Source organism: Centropristis striata, chromosome 6, assembly GCF_030273125.1.
Source record: "Centropristis striata isolate RG_2023a ecotype Rhode Island chromosome 6, C.striata_1.0, whole genome shotgun sequence".
Lineage (NCBI taxonomy): Eukaryota > Metazoa > Chordata > Actinopteri > Perciformes > Serranidae > Centropristis > Centropristis striata.
In genome coordinates, this window is record NC_081522.1 from 27,751,276 (window position 1) to 27,777,212 (window position 25,937).

General features: G+C 39.6%; 1 protein-coding gene across 1 annotated transcript in view; it reads right to left on the reverse strand.

The window, feature by feature from the left end:
* Positions 1 to 25,937, reverse strand: part of syt9b (synaptotagmin IXb) — a 75,018-nt gene that overhangs the window by 41,237 nt on the left and 7,844 nt on the right. Inside the window, exons 2-4 of the mRNA XM_059334885.1 lie at positions 7,289 to 7,464; positions 5,764 to 5,981; positions 4,955 to 5,495 (exon numbers count right to left, since the gene is read on the reverse strand). Of these exons, the coding sequence (XP_059190868.1) occupies positions 4,955 to 5,495; positions 5,764 to 5,981; positions 7,289 to 7,464 (935 nt within the window). The remainder of the gene's footprint in view (positions 1 to 4,954; positions 5,496 to 5,763; positions 5,982 to 7,288; positions 7,465 to 25,937) is intronic.

Here is a 25,937-nt window from a genome sequence, read left to right on the forward strand (position 1 = left end):
AGGGAAATCGATTTTGAACAGGGGTGGGTGTTGGGGCCTCTGTATTTCTTAAACCCTGCATAATGCCCTGTCCCATTCAGTGATATTCTAGTCCTTTTAACAATTATCATGGGTTTCTTTGCAAAAGAAGTGACAGGAAGATATTCAAAGATGTGCTTATAGTTTTGTAAATATCTATAAATATAAATTAAGAAATGCCTATCTATTGAAAGCAGTATCTTCACGTTGTAATGATTAGGGGGAGGTAATAAAATGAACTACAGCTTTATTTTGAAATTGTGAAGGTACAAAGGACATATATTAAAGCTAATTTATTATTGATACCATTAGGAGCTTCTTGGTGACCATTTAGGTAGAAGGAGCACAGAACCAATCATCACATTTTAGACTGTATATACCAAATGTACATCTTAGTAGGCCCACTGGGAAATAACACCACCCCAGCAACAACAGTTACTGTGGTTGAAATGAAAAATGTACTGCCCTCACTGGGACAGAAGCTCTTTTAGCAAGGACAAGGACTGTTATTTTCATTCCTCCGTCAAAGCAATTCAACAAAGAGAAAGCACGAGGAACATTCATTAAATTAGCATTCGAGAGAGCTGACCTTATTCTTTATGTAAATAGTTTACAGCCTCAATATTTAGCTGAACCATGTATCTTTATTCTTGACTCACTTGAGCATCCTTTCTTTTTTATTATATTAAGGGTTATGTTTTGACTAGAAAGGCCACGGACATACCCTATCTGTCAATGTTTACATAAATGAAAAATATTTTGCCCCGTGATTTGTATCTCCTCCAACACTTGTTAGGTTCTTCCTGAGTTTAGCCTACACCCTTCAGTTTCAGGAAAATCAGGCCAGTAGTTATTCCATAATTCTGCTGACAAACAAACCAAGCTGAAAATCTCGGTTAGACACAAGGGAATTAGTCTCTTCCAAGGCTGAATAATAAATGCAAAAGAACACAGCAAAGTGTTAAATCTACTATACTATTAGTACAAAATAACACATAAACACACAACCAAAGGTGGAGATGGTTCCTGTGAGGAAGTAAATCTTCATGATGATGCTTTAGAGACACATAACTGAATAAGAACCCCCCTATTGACTTTAAGTGATACACTCAAACACTCATGTTTTTATTTTGTATTGGAAAATGTGTTGTCAGCTCTTTGCTGTTATTTAAATAGCTGCATACAGAGTTGTTTATGGACAAGGTTGCATGTTTTTGTGAACAACTGCAATGATTTCTGCTGAGTCTAGTCAAAGTTAAGTATCCTTGTAGAGGTTATTAACCTTGATCTGTACACAATGGACTAATGCTTGGATGTGGTAGAGGTGTCTGAGTAGATGAATATACCAAAACACTAAAAATCAGCTAACAGGTTAGCTGGCAGGTTACGGACCTTAGCAGCTGTTAAGGTAAAAGGGGTGTGAGTGGTAATGGTTAAAACATAACGCAAATAATGCCCATCTCATCATGCTTTTCCCTATGTTTTTGGCACAGTATTAAGGTACATAATACATGTTTTGGCAGTGTCAGAATCCACATTCAAGATGTGGTTCTGTATATAAAGCGTAAGGTGAGCCAGTACCTGGCCTGGGTAGAAGGCTATATTATTTGAAATAGAAGCGTATCTGTGACCTGAGTTGAAATACTTAGGACTTAAGGCTAGGAAGTAACCTACCAACTTGATTATCTATAACAGTAACGATCAATTAATCGATTGATCACTATGTTTTTATACATACTCCAGTATGTAAAAAACATGTGTACATGGGTGAAATAAAAGATATATATACAGTACTATGCCAAAGCCTGTTTCATAATCTATGCTTTTATTTTAAAAGGACAAAAAGAGACTTGATCCTGTCGAGCGTCAAACTAACGCAAGTGAGGTGATACTGTAACGATAACATCAAGGAGTTCAATGTTTTATGTTTTGCCCCTGAAGAGGCATGAGGTTTATTTTCACAGTAATCTTGCATATTTAAGTGTGTTTTGTGTTTAAATAAGTTTTGGATCAAATTAAACAGTATTCATGCTAGCAAGGTTTGATACAGTAAGCTAGTTTTGCTCAAATTAATACTCTTGTATTTCTGTGTGTTTTATAATTGTTATTGCAACTTTCAGTTTGCAAACTGTAGCTTTATCCAACTTAATTCTCAGCTCACTGGCTTATTCACGTACTGCCGCAGAACTGAACGCCCGACCGTGTTTCAGTTCAGTGAGTACTGATACACAGTAATAGATCAAATTAAAACTAAAAAATACACAGATCGATTCAAAATTCCACATGATGGACCAAGTTCTTATCGATCATCGATTCATTATTCACATCCTTACTTAGGACTGTACTTGTTAGGATCCCAGTCTGTCCAGTAATTTCCCTTATGTCTTTCTGTCTGTGGGTGTGCCTGTGTGTGTGTTTGTGTGTGTGTGTGTGTGTGTGTGTGTGTGGGTGTGTGTGTGTGTGTGTGTGTGTGTGTGCGCGTTTGACTCCTCCAAGTTATTCCCCGCCTTCGCTCATCAGGGCACCTGAGCCAGGCACTTAGCTGTCTCCACTCATCATTCATTACCTGCCATACTTAAACCCTGTGGTTCCAGTGCTCCAGTGCCAGACCATTCCATGTCGTGATCCGTAAATTGTGCTGCAGCCACTCTCTGTGACAAGTTTGTCAGTTGTTTTGATGCGTAACTCTAACCATCAGTTTTTCTCACCCGTTCAGGACCTCCTGTTGTCCCAGGCTCGCTTTTGTTGTCCGCCTTTGTGGCGGCTTTGAGTATTCTTGTTTCTTGTTGTAAATAAATTTTCTTTTGCTTGCATCAGATTTCTCTGCGTCCTGCGCTAGTTATGAACCAAACCGTAACAGTACTTTAGTTGCCCATAACAGGGCACTGCATTATAGGCTAAAGTCAGAGAACCCCTAAGCGCAGAAAATTACATAAAAATTGTAACATAAGAGATTGACACAGTTTTTACTCAGAACTGTTCGTGTATGAATAAACCTTCTACTAATCTTCTAACTAAACCATTGGCACTGACTGAATCAGTAGTTTTTAGCAGCTGAGCTCCTCTCAAAAGTTTATACATTACTTCCTTAAAAGACAGCAAGAGCCACATACACAATCATAATCTGACAATTTTTAAATAGTAGGTGACTGAGCTTTTAAACTTGTCGTGAACAGACACATGATAGCTTGATGAAAAAGGGACTGAAGTGATTTGGATCAGTAAAGTTGTTCCTGATTTCCATCTTTAATTTAAATCTGGACCTATTTTTAGGTAGGTTAATCCCCCTGTTCAGAGAAGCATATAGAGCCTTAACCTGCATTCAGGAAGCATATATACTGCTGCTACCAAGCCCCCTCCTTTAACCAATTTCCATTACACTCTTTTTCAGTGTGTGCCAGCTTTATAAAAGACTGTTACTGTGTACGGTTGACAAAATAGTTACAATGTTAACTATCTTGTCCGAATAAACAGAATAGTCTGAGTTCATCTTAGGTGGATTTTTATCCCTGTTGAGTGGTATCTCATTAGCTACACTTGATGAAAATGTTATCAGTTGAATATTGAGAAGGAAATCTTGCTCATAGCACCCGTCAACTATACAATTTTTACATGAATTCTAATTATTTTGTCATTCTATAAGCTGATTATTGTGACCATGTCATAGTCTGCTCCAGCCTTTCCCCATGGACTCAGTAATTTTCCACTGCTCTACTCTCACCACACCCATTGACTGATTACCACACCCACTCTCAGTCACTGATCACACACCTGCTTCCACTCACTGATCACACACACCTGCTCACACTCACTAATCACACACCTGCCCTCACTCACCAATCAGCCCCTCCTGCCTGCTCAGTATATATTCTCCAGCCTCACACTCACTCAGTGCCAGATTGTTCTTTGCCATGCGAGACTTTCCAGCGTTCATCTGCCTGTCTTCCCGGTTCAGACCCTGCCTGACTTCGACCTGCCTGTTCTGCCTGCCGCCTGGTAAATTACCTCTACCCTTTGTTCCTGACTACGAGTTCTGCCTGCCCCCCTTCGGATTGTTTGCCTGGACTGCCTGCCTTCTGGTTTATGAACTTTTGCCCGTCCTGACCAAGCCACCTGCCAAGCCATTGAACTGTGTGTTTGCCGGATTGCAGTTAATAAAACCATTAACTGACCTTCGTTTCTGGGCCTTGTTTGTACTGCATTTGGGTTCACACAATACTCGTTACAGACCATGCTTATAAACTCATCATAGTGTCCACTGACCCTTTCCGAAAACCGGAAAAGAAGATCCCAAACACACCAGACTCACTCACATCCTGACTCTATAAGACTGAAGAACTATGAGGAATTCCCTCACAGGAGGATCTAACTTTCTTACTGAGTTACTCAGTGCAACAATGATGTAGATTTATCCAAGTGAATAATGGAGTATAGACAGTGTCGCTGTATCTCTGTCAAACCAACCCCAGTCGTATGTCAGTGTAGATCTGGGTCACTACCCCCAAGTGTTTCCTACTGCTTTCATTAAACATTAACAGTGTCTAAGTATATTTCTATGTCTCTGCCTCTTGAAACCACAGATGAGTTCCACTTGGAGGGGAAATTAGATACAAGTTGATTGATATATCCCCTTCCCCCTGTTAAGACAGCATTTTACAGTGTTTTTTTTTATTGTTTCAGCAGATTCTGGCCAAACTGAAGAAAGGACATGGGATTTAAACTGGCATTGATACTGCTGGTCTAATAGAACTACACATGTATGCAACTGCAAACATGCTGCAACATTTTAGTCAGTTGCTTACTTTTTGAAAACCTACCATGGTACCTAGGTAACAAATGGAAATATTTACTTAGAAATGTAGGATCAATGATGCAAAGGAGTAAAAGAAGATACAGTGATAAAATTTAAGGAAATGGATAAAAGTTGGTATCTCACCGAGGTTACATATTGTATTTCCCGGCACAGTTTTGTCTCCCGGGGAAAGTCGGCAAGATCCAGGAAGTTGTCCACCACCACTTGACCAATCAAGTCATGGCGAGAGAACCTGTCAAAGTCGTAGACGCTGAAGTGCAGTTTACGGCTCGTCAGCTCGGTGTACGCCACAGGAAACAGAAACACCTCATCAAACACTGGTTTGAGTGTCTTGCGATGCACCTTGGTCTGGTGCTTGGTTTTGCGGTCAGGCAGCAGGTAGATCTTGACGTAAGGATCAGAGGTCCCTGAGAAGTCCTTGGCGGGAAGGTCCTGGGCCTTGTGGATCTTCACGATCAGCTGCTCCAGGTCAAAGTCAAACTTCAGGACGAACAGGAGACGCCCACAGCTGTCGGTGCGACGACCATCTTCAGCGTCCAGCGATCGCTGCTTGTAGAGTTCTGGTTTGATTCGGCCCAAACCAGACAGTGACTCTTGGCGCTGGAACTGAGCAGGGTTGAAATCTGGATTGGACAAGTTCATCTGACGACGGATGGAGTTGTGCCTGTAACAAAGTGGAGTTAGACCCATATTAACATTCAAACCATTTTGACTGACTATACTTCTTTGTTGAGTCTTTGTTGCTGTGAGGCAACAGCTGAAGCGTGTTGTGTTTCCTTAAGCCTGATGTTTTATATGCTGTCAGCTTTGTGAAAAGGATTCTCTGAACTCAGAGATCTAGGTCTCTGTGGCTGTGTAACTGTGTGAGTTTGTGTTTAATCTGACAAAAAGGAAAAGTTGAACAGTTGCTTTGTGGATGAACGTGTACCTACCGTACAGATGAGGTAGGCTCAGTAATCTGTCTCTGGACCCTGTCCCTTGCCAGAGTGTGGACCTGGTTTTTCTCCACCTTGGTCTGGGCCTCCAGTGGGATGTCGGGTGACGTGTGGCTTATCTTTAGGCCTGACTCTGGGACAATCACAGCCGAGAGGGGTCCTGAAGGCTCCTTCACACAGCCATCCTCGCTGTACTCCCTTTCCTCCCCGTCCACCTATAAAGCAGACAGTGTTTACAGTGACACCTCAGTTTACAGTTACATCCTTAAAAAAATTCTAATTTAGGATGGGAAACTGGGTTGGGTGTCTTGAGGAGTTGAAAAAAACTAACAACATAACAAAAAAAAGTCAAATATAATTTTGACAGGGTTGCTATATTCTGCTTTTCTGGCTAATGCTATAAGGCGCTCAGCTTCTGTGAAAGTTACAGCAATGCATCATATTTACACAGTATGTGACTATTGCATATTTATGCAATAGTCACATACTGTGTAAATATGATGGACAAAGTCACTGTGATGTCAGCAACTGGTTTGTGGACATATTGTGTTTTTGTAACCAACGCATGCGCAGCACAGATTGGGAGCCGAGACGACACTTTCATCAGCTAACGCCATTTCTAGTTAGCTCGCTTGGTTAGCTAGGGGCGAACAAACAGCCATCTCAATAGAGTGTCTTTCAGTCCAACCAAACACTGAACAAGACATTTTTAAGTGACCAGAATGTTCCAGTTACATTTGATCAAGTCAAAGACACTCTGAAAGGGTAAAAGTTCGAAGACCAATAGACACAGTGTACTGGGGTAGCAACGTGTCAACCTGTCAAGGTAGCCCCACCCTAAAGCATACCTTGCTTTATCATCTAATTTTACACTACATGGGACCATCATTTACAAAATAACCATCATGCTGTGTTGAAAAAGAGTTCAAACTTGTGATTGAGATCAAAAACTAATTTGGAGAATGTTTACTGAGATAATAAATTAAACGATAAATAGGTAATTTTGCAATTGGACTTTCACCTCCTGCTGGCCATTAGAAAAAATACATGTCAAAGGCACTTCTGCATTGGCTTCACTTTTCACTTCGCAATAATGGCTATAAAAAGTGGCCTCTACGACCTATAGTCTAGCTCACCATGCCATTTAGATATTGATTGTGCCTTTTGGACTGGCAATCTGCTGGACTTAATGAGTGGAGCTGAAATGGGTACACTGTGGTTGTTAATATAGCAGCCCATTTCATAAGCTGACAGTAGCCTCCTGAACCTACTAGAGCAGGACCCTTGTAATCCATATGATAGCCATGCGATAGCTCTCAAACTGGGTGTTAAAAATTATGATTCGTACAAAAGAGATGGAGGTGGTATCAGGTGGAAGCTGTTGTTGAATTAGTTTGTGACGGTCCCCATTCGGAAAGAAAACATATAACAATTTTAAATAGTATGGATTATACTTTTATCTTTGCTCAGTTTACATTAGGAAATTAAAGATGTTGATTGAATCTGAGCTTCTCCTCCTTACCTCTGTGAGGACGGGCTGTTGGTCTCCTCCCAGGAAGTGCGCCCCCTTGAGAACATCTGGGAGGAAGCGACCACTCAGTGGCACCCAGCATAACTTCCATGAAACAAAGAGGGAGACACTGAAGAGAGCCAAACCACAGGTGGTCACCAGCAGGGACAACAGGCTCACCGATACATCTAGAGATGGAAGAGAGAGAGAGAGAGAGAGAAGGACTCAGACTCAGTGAACAGTGAACACAGCTTTGCCTGTGAAAAACGCTGGCACAGACAAACCTGGCTCCCCAGGGAGGACAGACTGTGTTTATTCAGAATGCTAAATGAGAAGGAAAAACTATCACATTTTCTCAATATAGGCTAAAGTTCAAGAAAAAAACAAAAGTAAATTTCAAAAGATTCATTGGATGCATGTGACCCAGGATGTTATAAAGTGCATACGATCAAATTCAAATCATTAAAACCGGAAACAATTCTCTACATGAAATTCATTGTGCTGTCACTGCCTCATCCAGTCTGCTTTCACATTGCTCTTCCTGCATACAGAACGTGCCCTCTCTAAAGAAAGTCTAAAAGTTATTTTAAACACACAAGGTGGAGTTCCAGTCAGGACGAAAGTATTTTTACTATACGTACCACAGCAATCAGTTCTTGAACCCGGAAGTAAGTTAGCATTTCAGCGCCATGGGGTCTAACCTCTCAAACTCAATGCAGATTTTGAATTGTTTTTTTGGTTAGATGCCTGAAATAAGGTATGTGGTTAACACAAGCTGAAGAGATGTTCACTTTTGTTTTGTTGTACGTCAAAAAATATGTTAGTAAACACCCTCACTTGTGAATTTTGGAGTTTTTACGTGTCCTTAAAAGGCATTCGCTAACAAGTGGCTAAATGAGACTACAGTAGATGTCGGGGACATCTAACGTCATCACAACGGACACGGACGGGAACTCTCTCACTAGTCCGCCTCACAGCCTCTAGTCCTGTTTTTCAGTGCTCATGCAAACTCTTCTAGATTGTTAATTATGTTAAAAAAAATGTATTAGGCTACGAATTTGCCAGCTTGTCGGAGACCATCTGAAACATAATGGTAGTGACATTCAAGTATATATCATCGGCTTTTTACTTCAGTCAGCTGCATAAATGCGTCAGCAACGGAAACTTGTTTGTCCCAGAGCTTATTTTCTGCAGTGATCCAAAATCCAATGCAAAAATCCCATAGGGGAATTCTCAATAGACCCCATCGAGATGCTAGGCCAGGTTGGCCTACAAAAATATGTGACGTTGTTTGCTCTCTATATTGTACTTTTTTTAAAAGCTAGGTAGCTAGCTAGCTATGCAGGAAGATGCCTTTCCTATTCTTAATCCCTGAGAGTAAAAGAGTTACAGAGAGAGAGGATTCTGCTCGCTGTATCTTTCTCAACCGCCGCTTTCTTCCAGTTCTCTTTTTCTTTGTTGCTAGTCATCCTGAATCAGACTCAACAGAGAGAAAGCATGTCTGAAGCTTTTTTAAGCCATTGGACTGAGTGTCCTTGTTTGCTATGATGCAGACTCCATGATACACTGACAATATCAGGGATACTTTGAGCAATGTCCAAGGTGGCTCACAAATATCCTCCAAGTTTTAACAGCTGTTAGGTGTCTTTTTTTTTTTTTTTTTGGAAGTGTTTTCCTTGATTATTTGTCTCTCCTGCTGAGAGAGCTGAGAGCATCTCTCAATGGGACAGCAGAGAGATGTGTATGAGTTCATTTATGGATGCAATTAGAGTCCAGTCCTTGAGTTCAAAGGAAAATCATTTTCCAGTCCCTATTATAAAACTACAGAGGACCCAGATTCACTTAGAAACTGAATGAAGAGAATTATGCATATTTATTATAACTTCTGTATTCTTTTTATACTATCTCTGGGTTTTGTTTTCTCACCAACTAGACTCACTTATATGCATTAACCCTCCATATTGCATACTATCTAAAAAAAAAAACCTGATAGTTTTTATTACCTTTCATGAAAATGTCTAAACATTCTACTTAAATTTATTTAATGTAGGGGTGGGCGATATGGCCCTAAAAGATTATCACGATATTTCAGAGTATTATCGCGATAACGATATTCTTGACGATATCAAAAATACTGAAAAATATATAGAAAATTATTTTTTAGTCCATATAAATAAATAAAAATTGTACAACAAAATCAAAATCAATCATAAATCTAAATGTAGTGTAAATTGCAAATCCCAACAGTTGCCAAATACAAAAAAAATTACTTACTCGAGTATTAGCGAATAATAATAAAAAATAACCTTCTAGGGGGTCCGGTACGGAGCCCCCCAGGGGACACGGGGGGAAAAAAAAGATGGGTGAAAAAAAAAAAAAAATGATGGGTGAAAAAAAAAAAAAAGGACGGACTTTTGCGAGATCCCGAGTTACTTTTGCGAGATCCCGAGATAGTTTTGCGAGATCCCGAGTTAGTTTTGCGAGATCCCGAGATACTTTTGCGAGATCCCGAGATACTTTTGCGAGATCCCGAGATACTGACGAAAGAAGAGGAGCAATGGAGGAGCGATATTCGCCTATTTTCCGGCCTTCTAACTGGAATAGCGTCACGAAAACCGCACCAATTTGCCCCAGGATGGTTTTATTTTGTACAGAAAACTAAGACTGACATTTCACAGGCTTGATCAACTCCCCAAAATCAGCGAGTCTGGCGAAAGATTAAAGTAACCGGGCCGAATATATGTCCTAGTGCCCAACGGCAGCCAGAGTGCTTAGGGACCGTCGCAAAAGTGCAACGTCTTTCTTTTCTATTTTTAATAACTCACTGGAAATTCATCTAATAAACACCAAACGACTTCTGATGTGTTCATGAACTCACTGTGGAGTTCCCACACCCTTTATTTTCAATACACACCTTTTCAATTCCTTTTATTCAGTGTGTACAATATTTAAGCCTTTTATTTTGTAATAGCTCTCTTGTTTTTATAGATAGCCTATCAACACCAAACCACTTCTGATGTGTTCATGAATTCATTGTGGATTCCCCACATCCTTTATTGTCATTAAAAACTCTTTCAATTTTTTTAAAAGGCATAAGTAATCAGTATATATAATTATTTCACATCTTAGGCTTTTCTTTTGTAATAGCTCACTTGATTTTATAGATATCAACACTAAACCACTTCTGATGTGTTCATGAACTCATTGTGGATTTCCCACAACCCTTTATTTTCAATAAACCCCCTTTTTTAAAGGCACAAGTAATATGTGTGTATAGTTCTTTCATATATAAGGCCTTTCTTATTTGATAGCTGTTTGAATCAGTCACAACCCTTTAGTTTCAAGCAAAACCTTTACAAGTTGTTTAGATATAAGGAGCAATAAGCGTGTATATTCTATTCATACTTAAGGCTTTTATTTTTTAATAACTCACTTGTTTTTCTACATATCGACTTCAAAACACTTCTGATGTGTTCATGAACTCACTATGAAGCTTCCACAGCTTCTTGCTTTCCTTTAAAACCCTTACAAGATTCTTAGACATCATTCATTTCTTTACATTTCTCATTTTTTATTTTGACTTCACTGTTCTTTTTCTTCAAAATTGCTGCTGTTAATTCAGGTCAAGCATGCAAATTGTCATTCAAGCATGACACATACAACCTTTCAGGTAGTTTAGCATTAATTGCAAGCTGTTAAAGCAAAGTGAATAAGCAAAAATATGATTACTACAGCCACAAGTATGCATCTGTACTTGACCATCAGCTCGTGATGCTTTCCAAAACAGAAAATCGAGAACAACTATAGCAAGCAATAGTGAGGAGTTAAAATACTAAGAGCAGTCTTTGTCTTTTGTTGAACATAGTCATATATAAATTGGGCTGCACAGTAATTAAATACGTAAATTACATTTTTATTCATTGTCTTACAGATGTCTTATGATTGGTGACACACTGGAAGGAATGGTATCTGAAATTTAAAGTGTTTGTTTTACGACAATAAAGGATGTGGGGAATCCACAATGAATTCATGAACACATCAGAAGTGGTTTGGTGTTGATAGGCTATCTATAAAAACAAGAGAGCTATTACAAAATAAAAGGCTTAAATATTGTACACACTGAATAAAAGGAATTGAAAAGGTGTGTATTGAAAATAAAGGGTGTGGGAAGTCCACAGTGAGTTCATGAACACATCAGAAGTCGTTTGATGTTTATTAGATGAATTTCCAGTGAGTTATTAAAAATAGAAAAGAAAGACGTTGCACTTTTGCGACGGTCCCTAAGCACTCTGGCTGCCGTTGGGCACTAGGACATATATTCGGCCCGGTTACTTTAATCTTTCGCCAGACTCGCTGATTTTGGGGAGTTGATCAAGCCTGTGAAATGTCAGTCTTAGTTTTCTGTACAAAATAAAACCATCCTGGGGCAAATTGGTGCGGTTTTCGTGACGCTATTCCAGTTAGAAGGCCGGAAAATAGGCGAATATCGCTCCTCCATTGCTCCTCTTCTTTCATCAGTATCTCGGGATCTCGCAAAAGTATCTCGGGATCTCGCAAAAGTATCTCGGGATCTCGCAAAACTAACTCGGGATCTCGCAAAACTATCTCGGGATCTCGCAAAAGTAACTCGGGATCTCGCAAAAGTCCGTCCTTTTTTTTTTTTCACCCATCATTTTTTTTTTTTTTCACCCATCTTTTTTTTTTTCCCGTGTCCCCTGGGGGGCTCCGTAGTCCGGGGCCCCCTGGGAGAAAATTTTGTACATTTTATAGTACAATGTGATCAATCTCGTCCACTTTGAGAGCTAAATGTGAGCAAACACCTCACAAACACATCATTGCCTATTTTAATTAATTATTGTAAAGGAGAATAAAGGTTCTTCTATGTTTTATTTAAGGCATCTTATTTTGACAGTCTTCTTGTAATTTCTGTGGTGGATTCTGTGCTCTTATTTTGAAAGCTGCATTTGTGAAGCGACAGGAAGTAATAGTAGCTTTTTGTGATTAAAACAACTTTAATTGTTAGCTAATGTTAGCTCGCGGCTAACGAACGGCACAATGCAACAGTGTGTTTGGACCGTTTGGACCTCTGACAGGACAGGTTGATAGTACTTAGATCGGCTCACGCACCCGCAGACGCACAGAGAGAGAGAGAGAGAGAGGTGACGGGACTGATACATTACAGATAGGTAGGTGCTTGTTTTGAAGCGCAGTGGGAGGGCAGCTCCGTATATTCAGTGCGCGTGTGTGAATGCGTGCGCATGTCTCGGAGGAGGACAGAGAGGAGGGTCGGGGTTTTGACTGACTGACGGGTGACAGACACTCTGCTGAGCAGAGACACAACGCAAAATAACTTTATGTTATGAATAGTGTAGATATACTTTCAGTAGCTTGAAATGTGACGTTAGAGCAGCACAAGAGACTCTGGCGGGCCGCCAAGGTCTAGGTAATTAATAGGAAATCCTTACGCCACTTTGTCAAGAAGTAGGGCATGTTGCCAATATCGTGATATGCATTTTTTTACCCATAAAAAAAATATACCGGTATTATCGTGAACGATACGATATGGCACACCCCTAATTTAATGATATTAATTTAATACAATTCTTCCATCAAGTATTGATCAACAATTCATATTACATAACCCATTCTAGCCCAATTTCATGTGATTCTCCAGACAGAAGCAGCAGCCCACTTGACTTAAATAGAAATGTACCCATATGTGGAGCTTCCAGTGGTGGGATTTTATAATAGAGATAATTCTGTAAAGTCATAAAATATCAATTAAAATAAAAAAATATGGCAGCAATTTTTACCATCATACAAAAACCATAGAGCAGTTTTAATGATAAATAATAAAAGTTACCTTGACCCCAGATAGTGTTAAAAATTAAATCAGAAAGGAATTTACCTAGATATAGAACCTTTTTTTTTTTTTACACTTAATTATTAAATTAACTTAATTTCTATTATTTATTTTTGAAGTAACTTTTGGAGACTTTTATAATAACCTTCTCAGTGTCAGATGTCCATTAAACAAAAGGTAGTGCAAACAGGATTTCCTGCTCATGTGTGTGATCAGTTATTTGTCCTATAAAAGTAGAAGGCTCCCTTTTCACAACTGAATAAGTAAAACCTGGATTTTATATAGTTGCCCTGCATAAAGAAATTGTTGCGTTAGAACAGCAATCAATCAAGTAATCACAGTAAGAAGCTCCTAATTACACATATTGCAGACCCCGTCAGTTTTTGATTTTTGAACTTAGTTTATGGCTTTACATTGTACATAAAAAAAAATGTATTTGTTAATAATTTATTTTTGCACATTTTAAAAAAGCAGACTTTATTGCCAAAAATTTGAATTCAATATATTCTACCCTTTTTGCAAAAAAAATATAAATACATTTAAAATTCCATAGCTCAAGAAAGTGTGCAGAATGTAAAGGGGTCTGAATACTTTCTAAAGCCACTGTATATTATTTCAGCTCCCTGCTCATATTTATGCTATTCAACCAATCATAGGGGCTGATTCCTTCGGTGTTTGGGTGACATGACAACCACCTGTAGAAACATAAATGGTGCCAATGCAACCAATGTTAGATAAGCCACAGATGTGCACCTACATCAAGTCAAGTACAGAACATATATTTAATTTGCACAAGATGTTGTGATTACAGTGCTGATTGGTCTCCATAGAAACACATATCCATGGCTTGTCCAACAAAGCAGGTGGCTGTGAACATGGGCGCAAGGTTCTCAGGATCTATTTTATGTCACTTTAATTGATGTTTTCATTCCTGTTGCACCTTTGGCCACTGTGATTTCATGTCACAGCTTCGATCAGCTGTCAGAGCCAGAAGACCTGTTGTGACATCAATGAATAGAGTGCAGCTGAACATCTAAAGCCACAGACAGCAACAGTCCTGCGCTGTGATTCAATGTATATTTAAACTCTCAGTCTGCACTGGTGGACTTTGGGATTCCAAAAAAATGTGATGAAAAGGCTCCCTTAGATGCCCCTGTGTTAGATAAAATGTGACAAAGTCTCCTCCAGGGTTCAGTGGTGCTGGTGCCCCACCACATACACCAGGTGCCCTTTTTTATTATTTTTGCTGACACACGACCACTTTTGTCGTTTAGGTTGGAGAACTTGTTGATGGATCTCTTAGTTGTTTCTTGGGACTTTGGGAGGAGGGGTAAGAAGAAATAAGGGGGGTTGCTCTTCTTGTGAACAACAGGTGGTGTTACCCCAGGCACACTACCCTTATAAAGAGCAGATGTAACCTGATGTTGATGTGTTAGCCACAACCTAAATTAATTGCAGAGAGAGTTTGATTGGACCGTCTTTGGTATTATTTACATCCTTTCATCAGCTGCATGGGATACAGCAATGGTTCCACTGTGAGACAGGAGAAATAGACCGCCATTGGCATGCTTATCCCAACATTCTACGTCCAGTGAGTCAGAATAGTGCAGCTTCAATTTCATAACAATTTCATTGCAAGTGGGTGGGTGTGGAGATCTGGAAACTGAGATTTTTTTCTAAAGTGGGTAATTTCTCCAATTTTCTTGTACCCTGAATGTTCTCTTCTCACAAACACAATTTACAAGTACAGACCAGTTGTAGGAGTCATGTGCAGTTTTCACTAATGGATTGTATAGTTCATTACTTTGAAGTGATTCTGAGTCACAAAATACCTAAATGTTCTTGCATGAGGCCTAATGACTTTTCAACATTCAGAGGTAATCAATGCAGTCAAAGCAGACTGGTCCCCCTTCAAAAACATCAATATAAGGTGTTTCTAAAAGCACAACAATACGACTCACTTTTACATTTTAGACTGTCCTCCGCTGCCATCTTGCTGATGTAGTAGTAGTGATTAATGGCATTGCAGGGTTTAAACAGTGGATATCACAATCGGGCAGGAGGATGGGTCGAACAACCAGCAGACCTTCACCCAGGTGAACAGGGTTTGTTTCCCATGTGAAATTAAAAGGAAATTACTTTTTACGTAACTTCCGTGGCTCACGTCAACTTTGTAACTACTTCACTTCTGGCATTTCCGTAGATTTATGTTTAAACTGTCTTTTATAACGCTTTCCCAGGAAGTTTTTTGCCATAAACCTAGATCAGATTGCAGCCTTTTTACAAATGCGAACCATAACATGTATTTTTAATGATTTGTGTGCTATTTTTAGAACTCAAGCAGTGCCGTGAGCCCCCAAACGCTCATAAGTGTCGTTATGGGTGGAACTGACAAATGGTCTGTTCTGTCGTATAAGTTGCAGATCTTGTTGGTCAAAGCATTTAATGCACACTTGCTTTTATTTACTTGAATTTTTCTGGCAATAAATGATATTATATATAACATATGTTGTTAAGTTTTGTTACACTGTAATATACTCTGAATATGTTTGCAAAACTCTGTGCTATTAGAGCACAGTCAGCGCTATGATTTGTGAAATGAGGCAGGCAGAACACAGCCAACCCGCTTTGTGCAGCTATATGCACTGGGCACCAGCTGGGATAAATTGAAAGCAGTAGAGTGATGATATACAGTATGTGTCCCAACACAGTGGAGGGCTTGTGTTCTCAACTGACACAGATAGAGAGCATGCAACTTGTTTTAACTGTGCTCTTTAATGTGCCAAATACTTAATGCATTTGGTACATGAAAAATAGGAATAATTCACACGCAGAATTCAGCTTCTCTGTATCTAAATGAAACGTAGCACTTTCCATTCAAACTGCCTTCCTTTTGAAATATTTGAGGCAATACATATATATACACACACACATATATTGTAAACACTGTTTCTCCTACATTGATAAGTTTGGCTTTTCAAATTAAATCAAACAAACAGCCTGTGGCTTCATTCAATTACCTTTTGTAAGAGCCTTTTCTAAAGCCACAGGGTGTCTCTGCTTTTCAAGTCCCAGGGTGCAATCAAGGCGCCAAGGCCTAAACCCTGTGCAGCTGGTGGCAGTTAATTGGATTCAGGAGCTCCAATAATCAATAAGCTAAAGGAAGTCGACAATTATAATTAAAAAAGGTTAGAGAGGGTTTGATTAGTGTAATTGTCTGTGGTGGGGTTGCTTGGGTTTATGTGAATATGCATAAAGGAATAACTGGTGCCAGTATAAATACTTACAGAGGTATTGGCTTACATCAAAGTCGAATGCCAATTCACATGGGACTAACATTAAGACATGACCTCTGTGTTTGGTAAAGTATGGTAGGTTATGTGCTCTGGAATTTCTACTTGACAAACAGACAGGATTTATATTATTACAATGATTACATTTGACTTGAAGTCCCCAGGTAAACTTTATGTGGTCATTGACAGTAGTGCCATTACAATGTGTGAGAGGCACCAAATTTAGGCTTTTAGGGCAAAAAAAATGTCCTCGGACCCCCCTACTTTGTTCAGGTCCGCCCGTCATAGTCTCAGAAAATCAGGGGAAACACTGGTTCTAAAGCTTGGTTTGCAGTCAAGTGTCATTTTTTATACTTTCTAAATTGCTGATTGATATTTAATAACCCTTTAGCCCCGCTGCTGAAAAAAATCCTAGAGGAAACACCGGAGCAAGCACTAGCCCCACACTTTTTATAAAAACGGCAGATATCTCTCTCTCATTCACTTTTATATCATATCTATTTGTTCTTGTGGTTAGGTCTTGCATACGATAATTTCTATGATACGATCACCTGACAACGCTGATGGAAAGCTTAACAGGCACAGCACTAGTAACTCAGGGGAGCAGCCTATAAGAAAAGTATCTATTCTGCATTGATAACAGGTTTCAAGTTTGACTAAAATAAGGTCAGGTATGACAACACCATTGCAGCATCTCGCTTTTAACACCAATTAGACACATTCTCCCAAATGTCCCCAACAATCAATTGTTGCAAAGGAAATACGGGATAAAAGTGACACATTTAAGGTCGAAGCCACTTTGCCAGGAAGAGAAAATGTCACACCAGTGGAAAAGAGTTAGAGTTAGATTTTTACACTGTGAATGGATTTTCCTGATGGAAGATTTGGCAGAGGCGTTCTCCTGCCTTTGAATTGAATCAAGCTTAAACCCCAAAGTGAACAGATACACAGATGGCTGCTTTTATTGATTTGGACTAAATCTCCCTTTGATGAGGCATTGTGTGAATCAAGACCATGCTCTAGGATGGCCGATTAACCAGCAATGCTGTGGAAGGGCTGCTTTGTATTGTAACTTCAGAATAGGTAGCAAATGAAGCAGAAACAGACCCAACAGCACTATGAAGCTTCAATGTTCATGCCAGTTCTGCATGGGTAATTTAGCATGTGTGTTTTTGTGAAATGCACTCCATCACATTTGTCTCCTGTCAGGAGCAAGGATGTGTGTGTGTGTGTGTGTGTGTGTGTGTGTGTGTGTGTGTGTGTGTGTGTGTGTGTGTCCATCTGTGCGCAATCTTTATTCTGTATTCAAAGTGTCTACAGGTTTAGAATTGTTTAACCAAGCAGTCAAACACATTCTGCTGGAAATAAGTTATATATTTCCGGTGCATTTTGTCTGTTTGTCAGCAGGATTACAGAAACTTTCTGGCTTCTGGCATTGTAAGAATGGATACGAATTACAGGGCAGATACACAACTTAATTTCTAGCAACACTGCAGAATAGGGCATTTATGCTGCAATCATGAAAATCATCAAATTAGTTTACAATGGCTGACATTATCAGTTTCCTTTGCTCATTGTTGTCATGCTAATTCTTGAAACGGCATGAGTTTTCCTATCATATTTCTGCTCTTCATACCATACCATATAACACTGGAAACAGCTATCAACAAGAATTTTAAATGCTTTGAGCAATAAAATACAAATACTATGAAATAGAATACGCCTTCCCAACTTTGGAAATCCTTAACCGATTATCCAAACTCGGGTCGCAGTTGGCTGGAGCTGAGCCCAGCTGACATTGGGAGAGAGGCTGGGTACACACTGGACAGGTCGCCAGACTATCACAGGGCTGACACATAGAGACAGACAACCCTTCACACCTACAGCAGGGCACCAGACTGCGACCAGTTTTTGAGACAGTGCGAGTCATTTTTTACTAAGGACACTAGCAAGACCAGGAAATTTGCCAAGGTTTTTCTTTTCTTTTCATGATGCCGAAAAGAACAATATATGATTTTTTTCAAAATACGGCTGCTCCTGTAGCAAGGCCAGAGCCCCTAACGCAGCCACCTGCCGAGGTTGACGACAGTGAAGCAGATAAGGAAAAGAGTTGTGGCGGAAAAAGCCTGTTTTCGAGAGGAATGGCTGAAGGAATTAAACCGGCTTCGGTATTGCAAAATAAATAACACATGAACTGCATCTTTTGTTGTCGAATATGGGCCAAAACATGCCGGCAACACTACGTTTGCCGAGGCAACAAGTACTGCACAATTCAAACACAATACACTGATTAAACACAACACCAGTTTAAAACACAAAATATGCTGAGATCGTTACACCAACGAAAGCATATCGCCCCTTCCCACAGCCTTCGTCCTCCTGACAGGCCAGCCAGCCTGCACAATAAAACCGCTTCAGATGATCCAGAACGCGGCGGCGCGCCTGGTCTACAACCAGCCAAAAAGGTCACATGTCACACCACTGCTCATTGAGCTCCACTGGCTACCTGTTGCAGCCTGCATCAAATTCAAATCTCTAATGCTGCCTACAAAGTTGTCTCCGGTACTGCTCCTACCTACCTGAACACCCTGATTCAGACATATGCTACCTCATGACCGCTGCGCTCTTCCAATGAACGGCGCCTGGCTCTACCCCCCGTTGGTACAAGGCAATCCAGACTCTTTGCATTTCTTGTTCCCCGTAGGTGGAACGCACTACCAATTCCTACCAGAGCAGGGGCGTCCCTCTCTACCTTTAAAAGACTCCTGAAGACCCAGCTCTTCAGAGAGCATCTTCTTTCCTAGCACCACACAATAATTCTACTCCTTAAATAATTGTCACTAGCAATTATTGATGCACTAATAACTCTTATTGCACTCTACCTTGATTGTTTGCTTTTATTCTTCCCATAAGTCGCTTTGGATAAAAGCGTCTGCTAAATGACTAAATGTAATGTAATGCCGGCAAGAAAGCAATGATTCAGTCTGCAGATGAGGCAGAAATAATAGCAAAATTTAATACTGCATATTTTATTGCTAGGGAAGAACTTCCTTTCAGAAATTTAAGGGGCATATTGAACTCTTAAGGAAGAACAGCGTGAAGATGAACCCTACGTATAAAAACTTAGATAAAATGTGACAAAGTCTCCTCCAGGGTTCAGTGGTGCTGGTGCCCCACCACATACACCAGGTGCCCTTTTTTATTATTTTTGCTGACACACGACCACTTTTAGGTTGGAGAACTTGTTGATGGATCTCTTAGTTGTTTCTTGGGACTTTGGGAGGAGGGGTAAGAAGAAATAAGGGGGGTTGCTCTTCTTGTGAACAACAGGTGGTGTTACCCCAGGCACACTACCCTTATAAAGAGCAGATGTAACCTGATGTTGATGTGTTAGCCACAACCTAAATTAATTGCAGAGAGAGTTTGATTGGACCGTCTTTGGTATTATTTACATCCTTTCATCAGCTGCATGGGATACAGCAATGGTTCCACTGTGAGACAGGAGAAATAGACCGCCATTGGCATGCTTATCCCAACATTCTACGTCCAGTGAGTCAGACTAGTGCAGCTTCAATTTCATAACAATTTCATTGCAAGTGGGTGGGTGTGGAGATCTGGAAACTGAGATTTTTTTCTAAAGTGGGTAATTTCTCCAATTTTCTTGTACCCTGAATGTTCTCTTCTCACAAACACAATTTACAAGTACAGACCAGTTGTAGGAGTCATGTGCAGTTTCACAGCGTGAAGATGTTTCACAGCGTGAAGATGAACCCTACGTATAAAAACTTAGCTCATGTTAAAGAGTTTATGTATTTGTTATGTATTTTTTGTAATGATGACAGGAAGGTCACACATCCCTTTTGTTAACATTTTATTTGTCCTTTTCTAAAACCATCCTGAATGTAAAATGTAATTTAATTTAATTTATTTGTATTTAATTTTCTGAAAGTAGCTGTTTATTCATTACTGAAGCATTCATTGGTAGGCCTTATATAGTAAATGTGAATAATTGCGTAGCAGGTCGATTTAAGGTGTGCCCCTAAATTTTCTGCTTGTGCCAATAAGAATTTCAAGTTAGTAGTACTCCAGGCAGTACTCCTGTAAAATGAGTTAGTCTGGAGTCAACAATTAAACCTAAGCTGCATGTTTCTGGACTGTGGGAAGAAGCCGTCGGACCCGGAGAGAACCCACGATGACACGGGGAGAACATGCAAACACAGCTAACCACGACACGACCATGTAGCCTCCTTCATTTATCATCAGGAGTGGAAATGCAAAGACTTTAAGAAATGCTGTATTCCAACATACATATAAAAAACAGTCAATTCAAAACTTCATGTCGCCAGTCAAGAATGGTTGAAACGGACCAACAAACCAAGACGAGTAAACATGAAGTGACATCTTCACAACGATGATTGTCCTCCTCCATGTTGGGCGATCAAACTGCAGTAACTGACAGAAGTAAATGCATCACTTCAGGTGTGTTCTCTGGTGTCAAAAAGAGCTCACAAAGAAATAAGGGATTATAAGGATTATTTGTGTAATTAGGCTTCAAATTGACTATGTTATGCAGCATGACTAACAGGTACCGATAGGACAAAAAGGAGGAATTTGGTTCAGTAATGATTTGGGGAATCATATACAAGCACAGCAGTTTTAACAGCTTTTGACCTATTATTCAAGGAAAAGCCCCATGCTGAGGTGTTACCATGGTTACCAAATAATTTGCATAAATAGGCTCAATGCATGGGCATGTACAGATCAATTAGGTCTATAGGATCGTTTCCTGAACAGATTTCATGATCAGCAGATGGATTTATTTTGAATGAATATGCTATAAATCCATGATAAAGTTGAAAATCTGCTATCATTAAATCATGTGGTTTGTTTGTTTGCCTTCACACCAAGACCCAGCTTTTCTCATGGTCTTGGTTTGGTTCACACCAGGGTCAACTGAACTGTATTTACCAGGCAAAGAACCTGAGTTGTTTTTTTTTTAACTGTACAAAATTAATTAGTTGTGAAATCTTCTTCACACACTAAACTAGACATTAAGCAAGAAAGCGATTATTGACTGTATCTTTCTCTCAGCTTTCCAATGTCTCATCAAGATACACATGGCAACTTTAATTACTGTAAATGGAAGCAATAAGCAGCAATCTACGCAATGATGGGGAGCATCCTGTTGGTCTGCAAGCTGACAGATGCCGCACTACTGCTCACAGTCCAACTGGCTCTGTGGAAGACTGCCTTAAGAGTATAAACAGGTCATAAAGGTCAAAGAGGTAAAAATTCAGGGTAATTCCTGGGCCATAATGAGTCAATCCCAGCTCAGTCACTAATAAAGTCACTATGATGATACCAAAGGGCTACAGCCAATGTGATGCCAAGTTGCCAGTTGATTTACATTTACATTTACATTTAGTCATTTAGCAGACGCTTTTATCCAAAGCGACTTACAGGAAGAGTAAAAGCAAACAATCAAGGTATAGTGCAATAAGAGCTATTAGTGCATCATAAGTGCTAGTGGCAATTCTTTGAGGAGTAAAATTATCGTGTGGAGCTAGGAGAGAAGATGTTCTCTGAAGAGATGGGTCTTCAGGAGTTTTTTAAAGGTAGAGAGGGACGCCCCTGCTCTGGTAGGAACTGGTAGTGTGTTCCACCAGCGGGGAACAAGAAGTGCAAAGAGTCCGGATTGCCTTGGACCAACGGGGGGTAGAGCCAGGCGCCGTTCATTGGAAGAGCGCAACGGGCGTGAGGTAGCATATGTCTGAATCAGGGCGTTCAGGTAGGTAGGAGCACTACCGGAGACAACTTTGTAGGCCAGCATTAGAGATTTGAATTTGATGCGTTGATCTAAAGGAAGACTTTCCATTGAACTACAGAAAGACTTCTGAACCATCTATCCAGAGCTCAGCGAAGGTTTGAAAGTGATGCATTGAGAGGTAAATGCCATAACAGCAAATGATATCACCACTGCAATGGCTCATGTGGAGTATTAATGAGTACTGTTAATAGACAACAAGACGAATAAGTTATTCAGAGTCATTATTCTGAACTTTCATGCGTAATTGGCATTAACAGAAATGTGTTTACCACACAAGATTAATTTTACTACAGGAGAGAGGTATGAATATCTTTGAACACACCTGAACAACCTCATACCTGCATAGAAGCAGAGACTGATTATCCAACCAAAATCGGAAGAGTCTCTGTCTTATCTACTTCACTCTTCACTCTGGTTGGACATATTTCTGAGCAGTGCGTTATGTACACACTGTGTAGTGAATTGACAGGGGACTCCTATTAACTGTTACAGTGCCCAATGGCGTGCTGGGTGGTAGGGCTCATTTTTTTGTCGCTTGCTATAGTACATTCAAGAACAGATGAGGTAAGACAGACCAGAGGGACCAGAGATTTTGCATTGTGGCAGTCAAACATTTCAAGCATCAGCAACGTAATTTTAAGAATAAACATTTTCGGTCCAAGAAATACAGTGGTCTCAAATGGGTAGCTCTTAGCAAATGACTGGCATACTCTTGCACTGCTCGGGGATGCAACTAGTTTGAAGTTATTTGGGTGAGTAGATGACAGTTACATTTAGAATGGGCACTGCACTTGTCCAACCAATGTATTGCAAGCATGCCAGTCACACCTACATTGAAATCCTGCAGATAAGCATCAGTGATTTTTTAAAATCTATTTCTAAAGATGGATTGACCTTGAAGGTGGAACAACTTTATTCTCATTTCCATCATTCTGATGACTTCTTTAGGATACTGTGCTGTGTAAACACAAACTGCCACACAAAGCCTCTCTGTTTCTCTTTTATAAACTCTATATGTCATAATAAACACTATAACTACTGACTTCAGGCATTTAGCAGACATACTCGTCAGCCTTTGTTATTGTCGCTTTTATTTTGTTATTTCAGTACAGTATCATCTCGGTGGTGGCAAGCATTAGTGGTGATAAGTGGTTATAGAGGTCCCTGTGCCTTTGAGGTAGGTTCATTATAGGCCCATCCAGCACACCCTCTGTTCAGTTCACATACGCAAGATACTCACAATGATGGCAGTTATTTCCTGTTTACAATCCAACACACCTACACAGATAATAACCCTCAATTAACTGTATTGGTGTAAACATCATAGTTGAATGGCTGATTCATTCTGATTTCTCATTTTTCCACAAACTTCTTCCACAAATGACTGAGAACATCATTCACAAAGACATGAAAAGGCAGCTTTTATTGATTTTCGTGGTTCTAGGGATTGAAGTTGTAAATCGGTCAATCTACAATTGTGGTCCAAACTGAATTAACAGCTGCTGAATGGATTGCCATTTGGTAATCCCTTAACTCTTCATCCACTGTAGCACTCATCTACTGTAGCACTGACGAAAAGTCAACTTTTTAATTTGTCCAATAGTTTAATTAAATACCAATCCGACATTCCAGTTAGCCTCAGCTGTAGCCTACTTTGTGTTTGGTACTAATTAGCTAATATTAGCATGTTAGCATTAGCATTACAAGCTAAGCTATTTCGTTGTTAGCATGTTAGCATTCAGCTCAAAGAAAGGGAGCAGCTAGTATTGCTGTAAACCCATGCTGTTATTCTGCCATGCTAAAAGAAAACAACTACCAGTGCCAACATTGTACAATCGTGTTGCCACTTACCATTGACTATAAATAAGGAAAATAAATGCTTAGACCCTAGTTACGTTAATATAACAGACCCACCCTCTATGATATATCGTGAACGTTTACTGACATCAGCTGGTCACAAGACCTAACCGCAGAAAAAGCCACAAAAAGGTTTTAATAATCATAGTAAGGTTGTAGTGTTATGATGAGCTGTGATCATATACCCAGAAGAAAAAAATGAAAGTGCTGCTTGGTCCAATATAAAACACCACTTAGCTAAAACAACACATATATCATAGGGAAAAAAAACATTTTGACACCACATTCCTGGAAATAATCTATTTTCATATCTACAAAATGATATAACCTTTAGGTTAATACAATGATTAGGAGCAGATTAAGTAAAGAAAAGCTATGATTATGACCAATGTTGTTCTCCGATGCCTGCAACTAGATAAGGCCTCTGCCTATAGCCATCTCATTAACCTTTGATGTATATCCTCGTGGGAGAAAAGCACTGAGTACAGTTCAATACAACGGCCAAGTCAGCAGTGGGTCAATATGAGACAATAGCTGAGGTGAAAGGGCATGGGAGTGTGGTTTTAAGAGGAAGCATGGGGATAATGCCCTGGAAACGACTTTTACAGTGCCAAACTTGGATAGTTGGGCATGGATAGCACCAGGAGGTATGAAGTTGTAAGTAGGGGATTCAAATGAGGGCTGTGGGTAGGTATATTTCATATTAAGAGGAGAGAAGAGAAGACAAGAACCATTAACTTTATTGAGCTCATTCAAGAATATCACCAGAGGCTCAAAGATTTCTAATCCAAATATCCAATAACGTTATGTTGCCTGGCAACAATACCTGAAAAATGCAATCAAGGGTGTAATGAAACCTAACCTATCTCCCCCAACATTTAATCAGTCTCTCATCTTGGAGACCAAGAAACGAAAGTAATTTCTGCATTTTAACTTATAACATTATTGCCATTCAGAAATAGACGTTGTTGTCTGGTTCCAAACAACATGCCACAATATGCGGCTGCATGCTGTCAGCTACAGGTCTGAACATGACAGGTGGACAAAGAGGTGGAAATGTAATTTTCTTCTGTGATATGGGGGAAAAAACTAAGAGATGCACCTAACTTTATACTTGGCATGTGATTGCATGAACCATCAAACAACTGGCTGTGTGGACACAAATGCATGACTTGAAGCCCGACAAGATCAATTTGCAATCATGTGGTTATGTAATTCTCTACATGATCTTATGATATCGTAAAATCCCATCTGCATCAGCTCTTCTTAGATTGAAACTTAGCCTTGTTACAGTAAATTGAGAGTGTCTGCTTACCTCGTGGAGTTTTATGCATCTTAAAATGACTACCTAACTACTTATTTAAAAATTAGTTGTTACTGAATAATTACACCCTGACTGTTGCGCAGTTAAATGAGCAAACAAAACTAATGTTCGCTTGCTAATATATGACACAGAATAGGTAATTGGTGTGAGTTATGTTACACTTTGTGATTGACTTCCTGTTGCTTTTGATTAGATATAGCGATTTGTTCACACAATTATAGTTTTACTTGCTGAAAAACTCTCTAAGTTTTATTGGTGCAAGACAATTAAGTGAATCACTAGCTAGTAGATATGAAAAGTTGGAAGAGACACACAAATTTAGAGGTTGCCCTCCTTAATTCTTTTAAATGGCCAGCAGGGGGAAACTTGCAAAAGGATTTATGACCGTATACAATTCTATGAGAAAATTAGCCTACTTCTAATTTGATGCATTACCTCACTCACTTACTCATTTTCCTAGTTTTCCTTGAGTTTATGGTATTACTTGCTAATTTCAA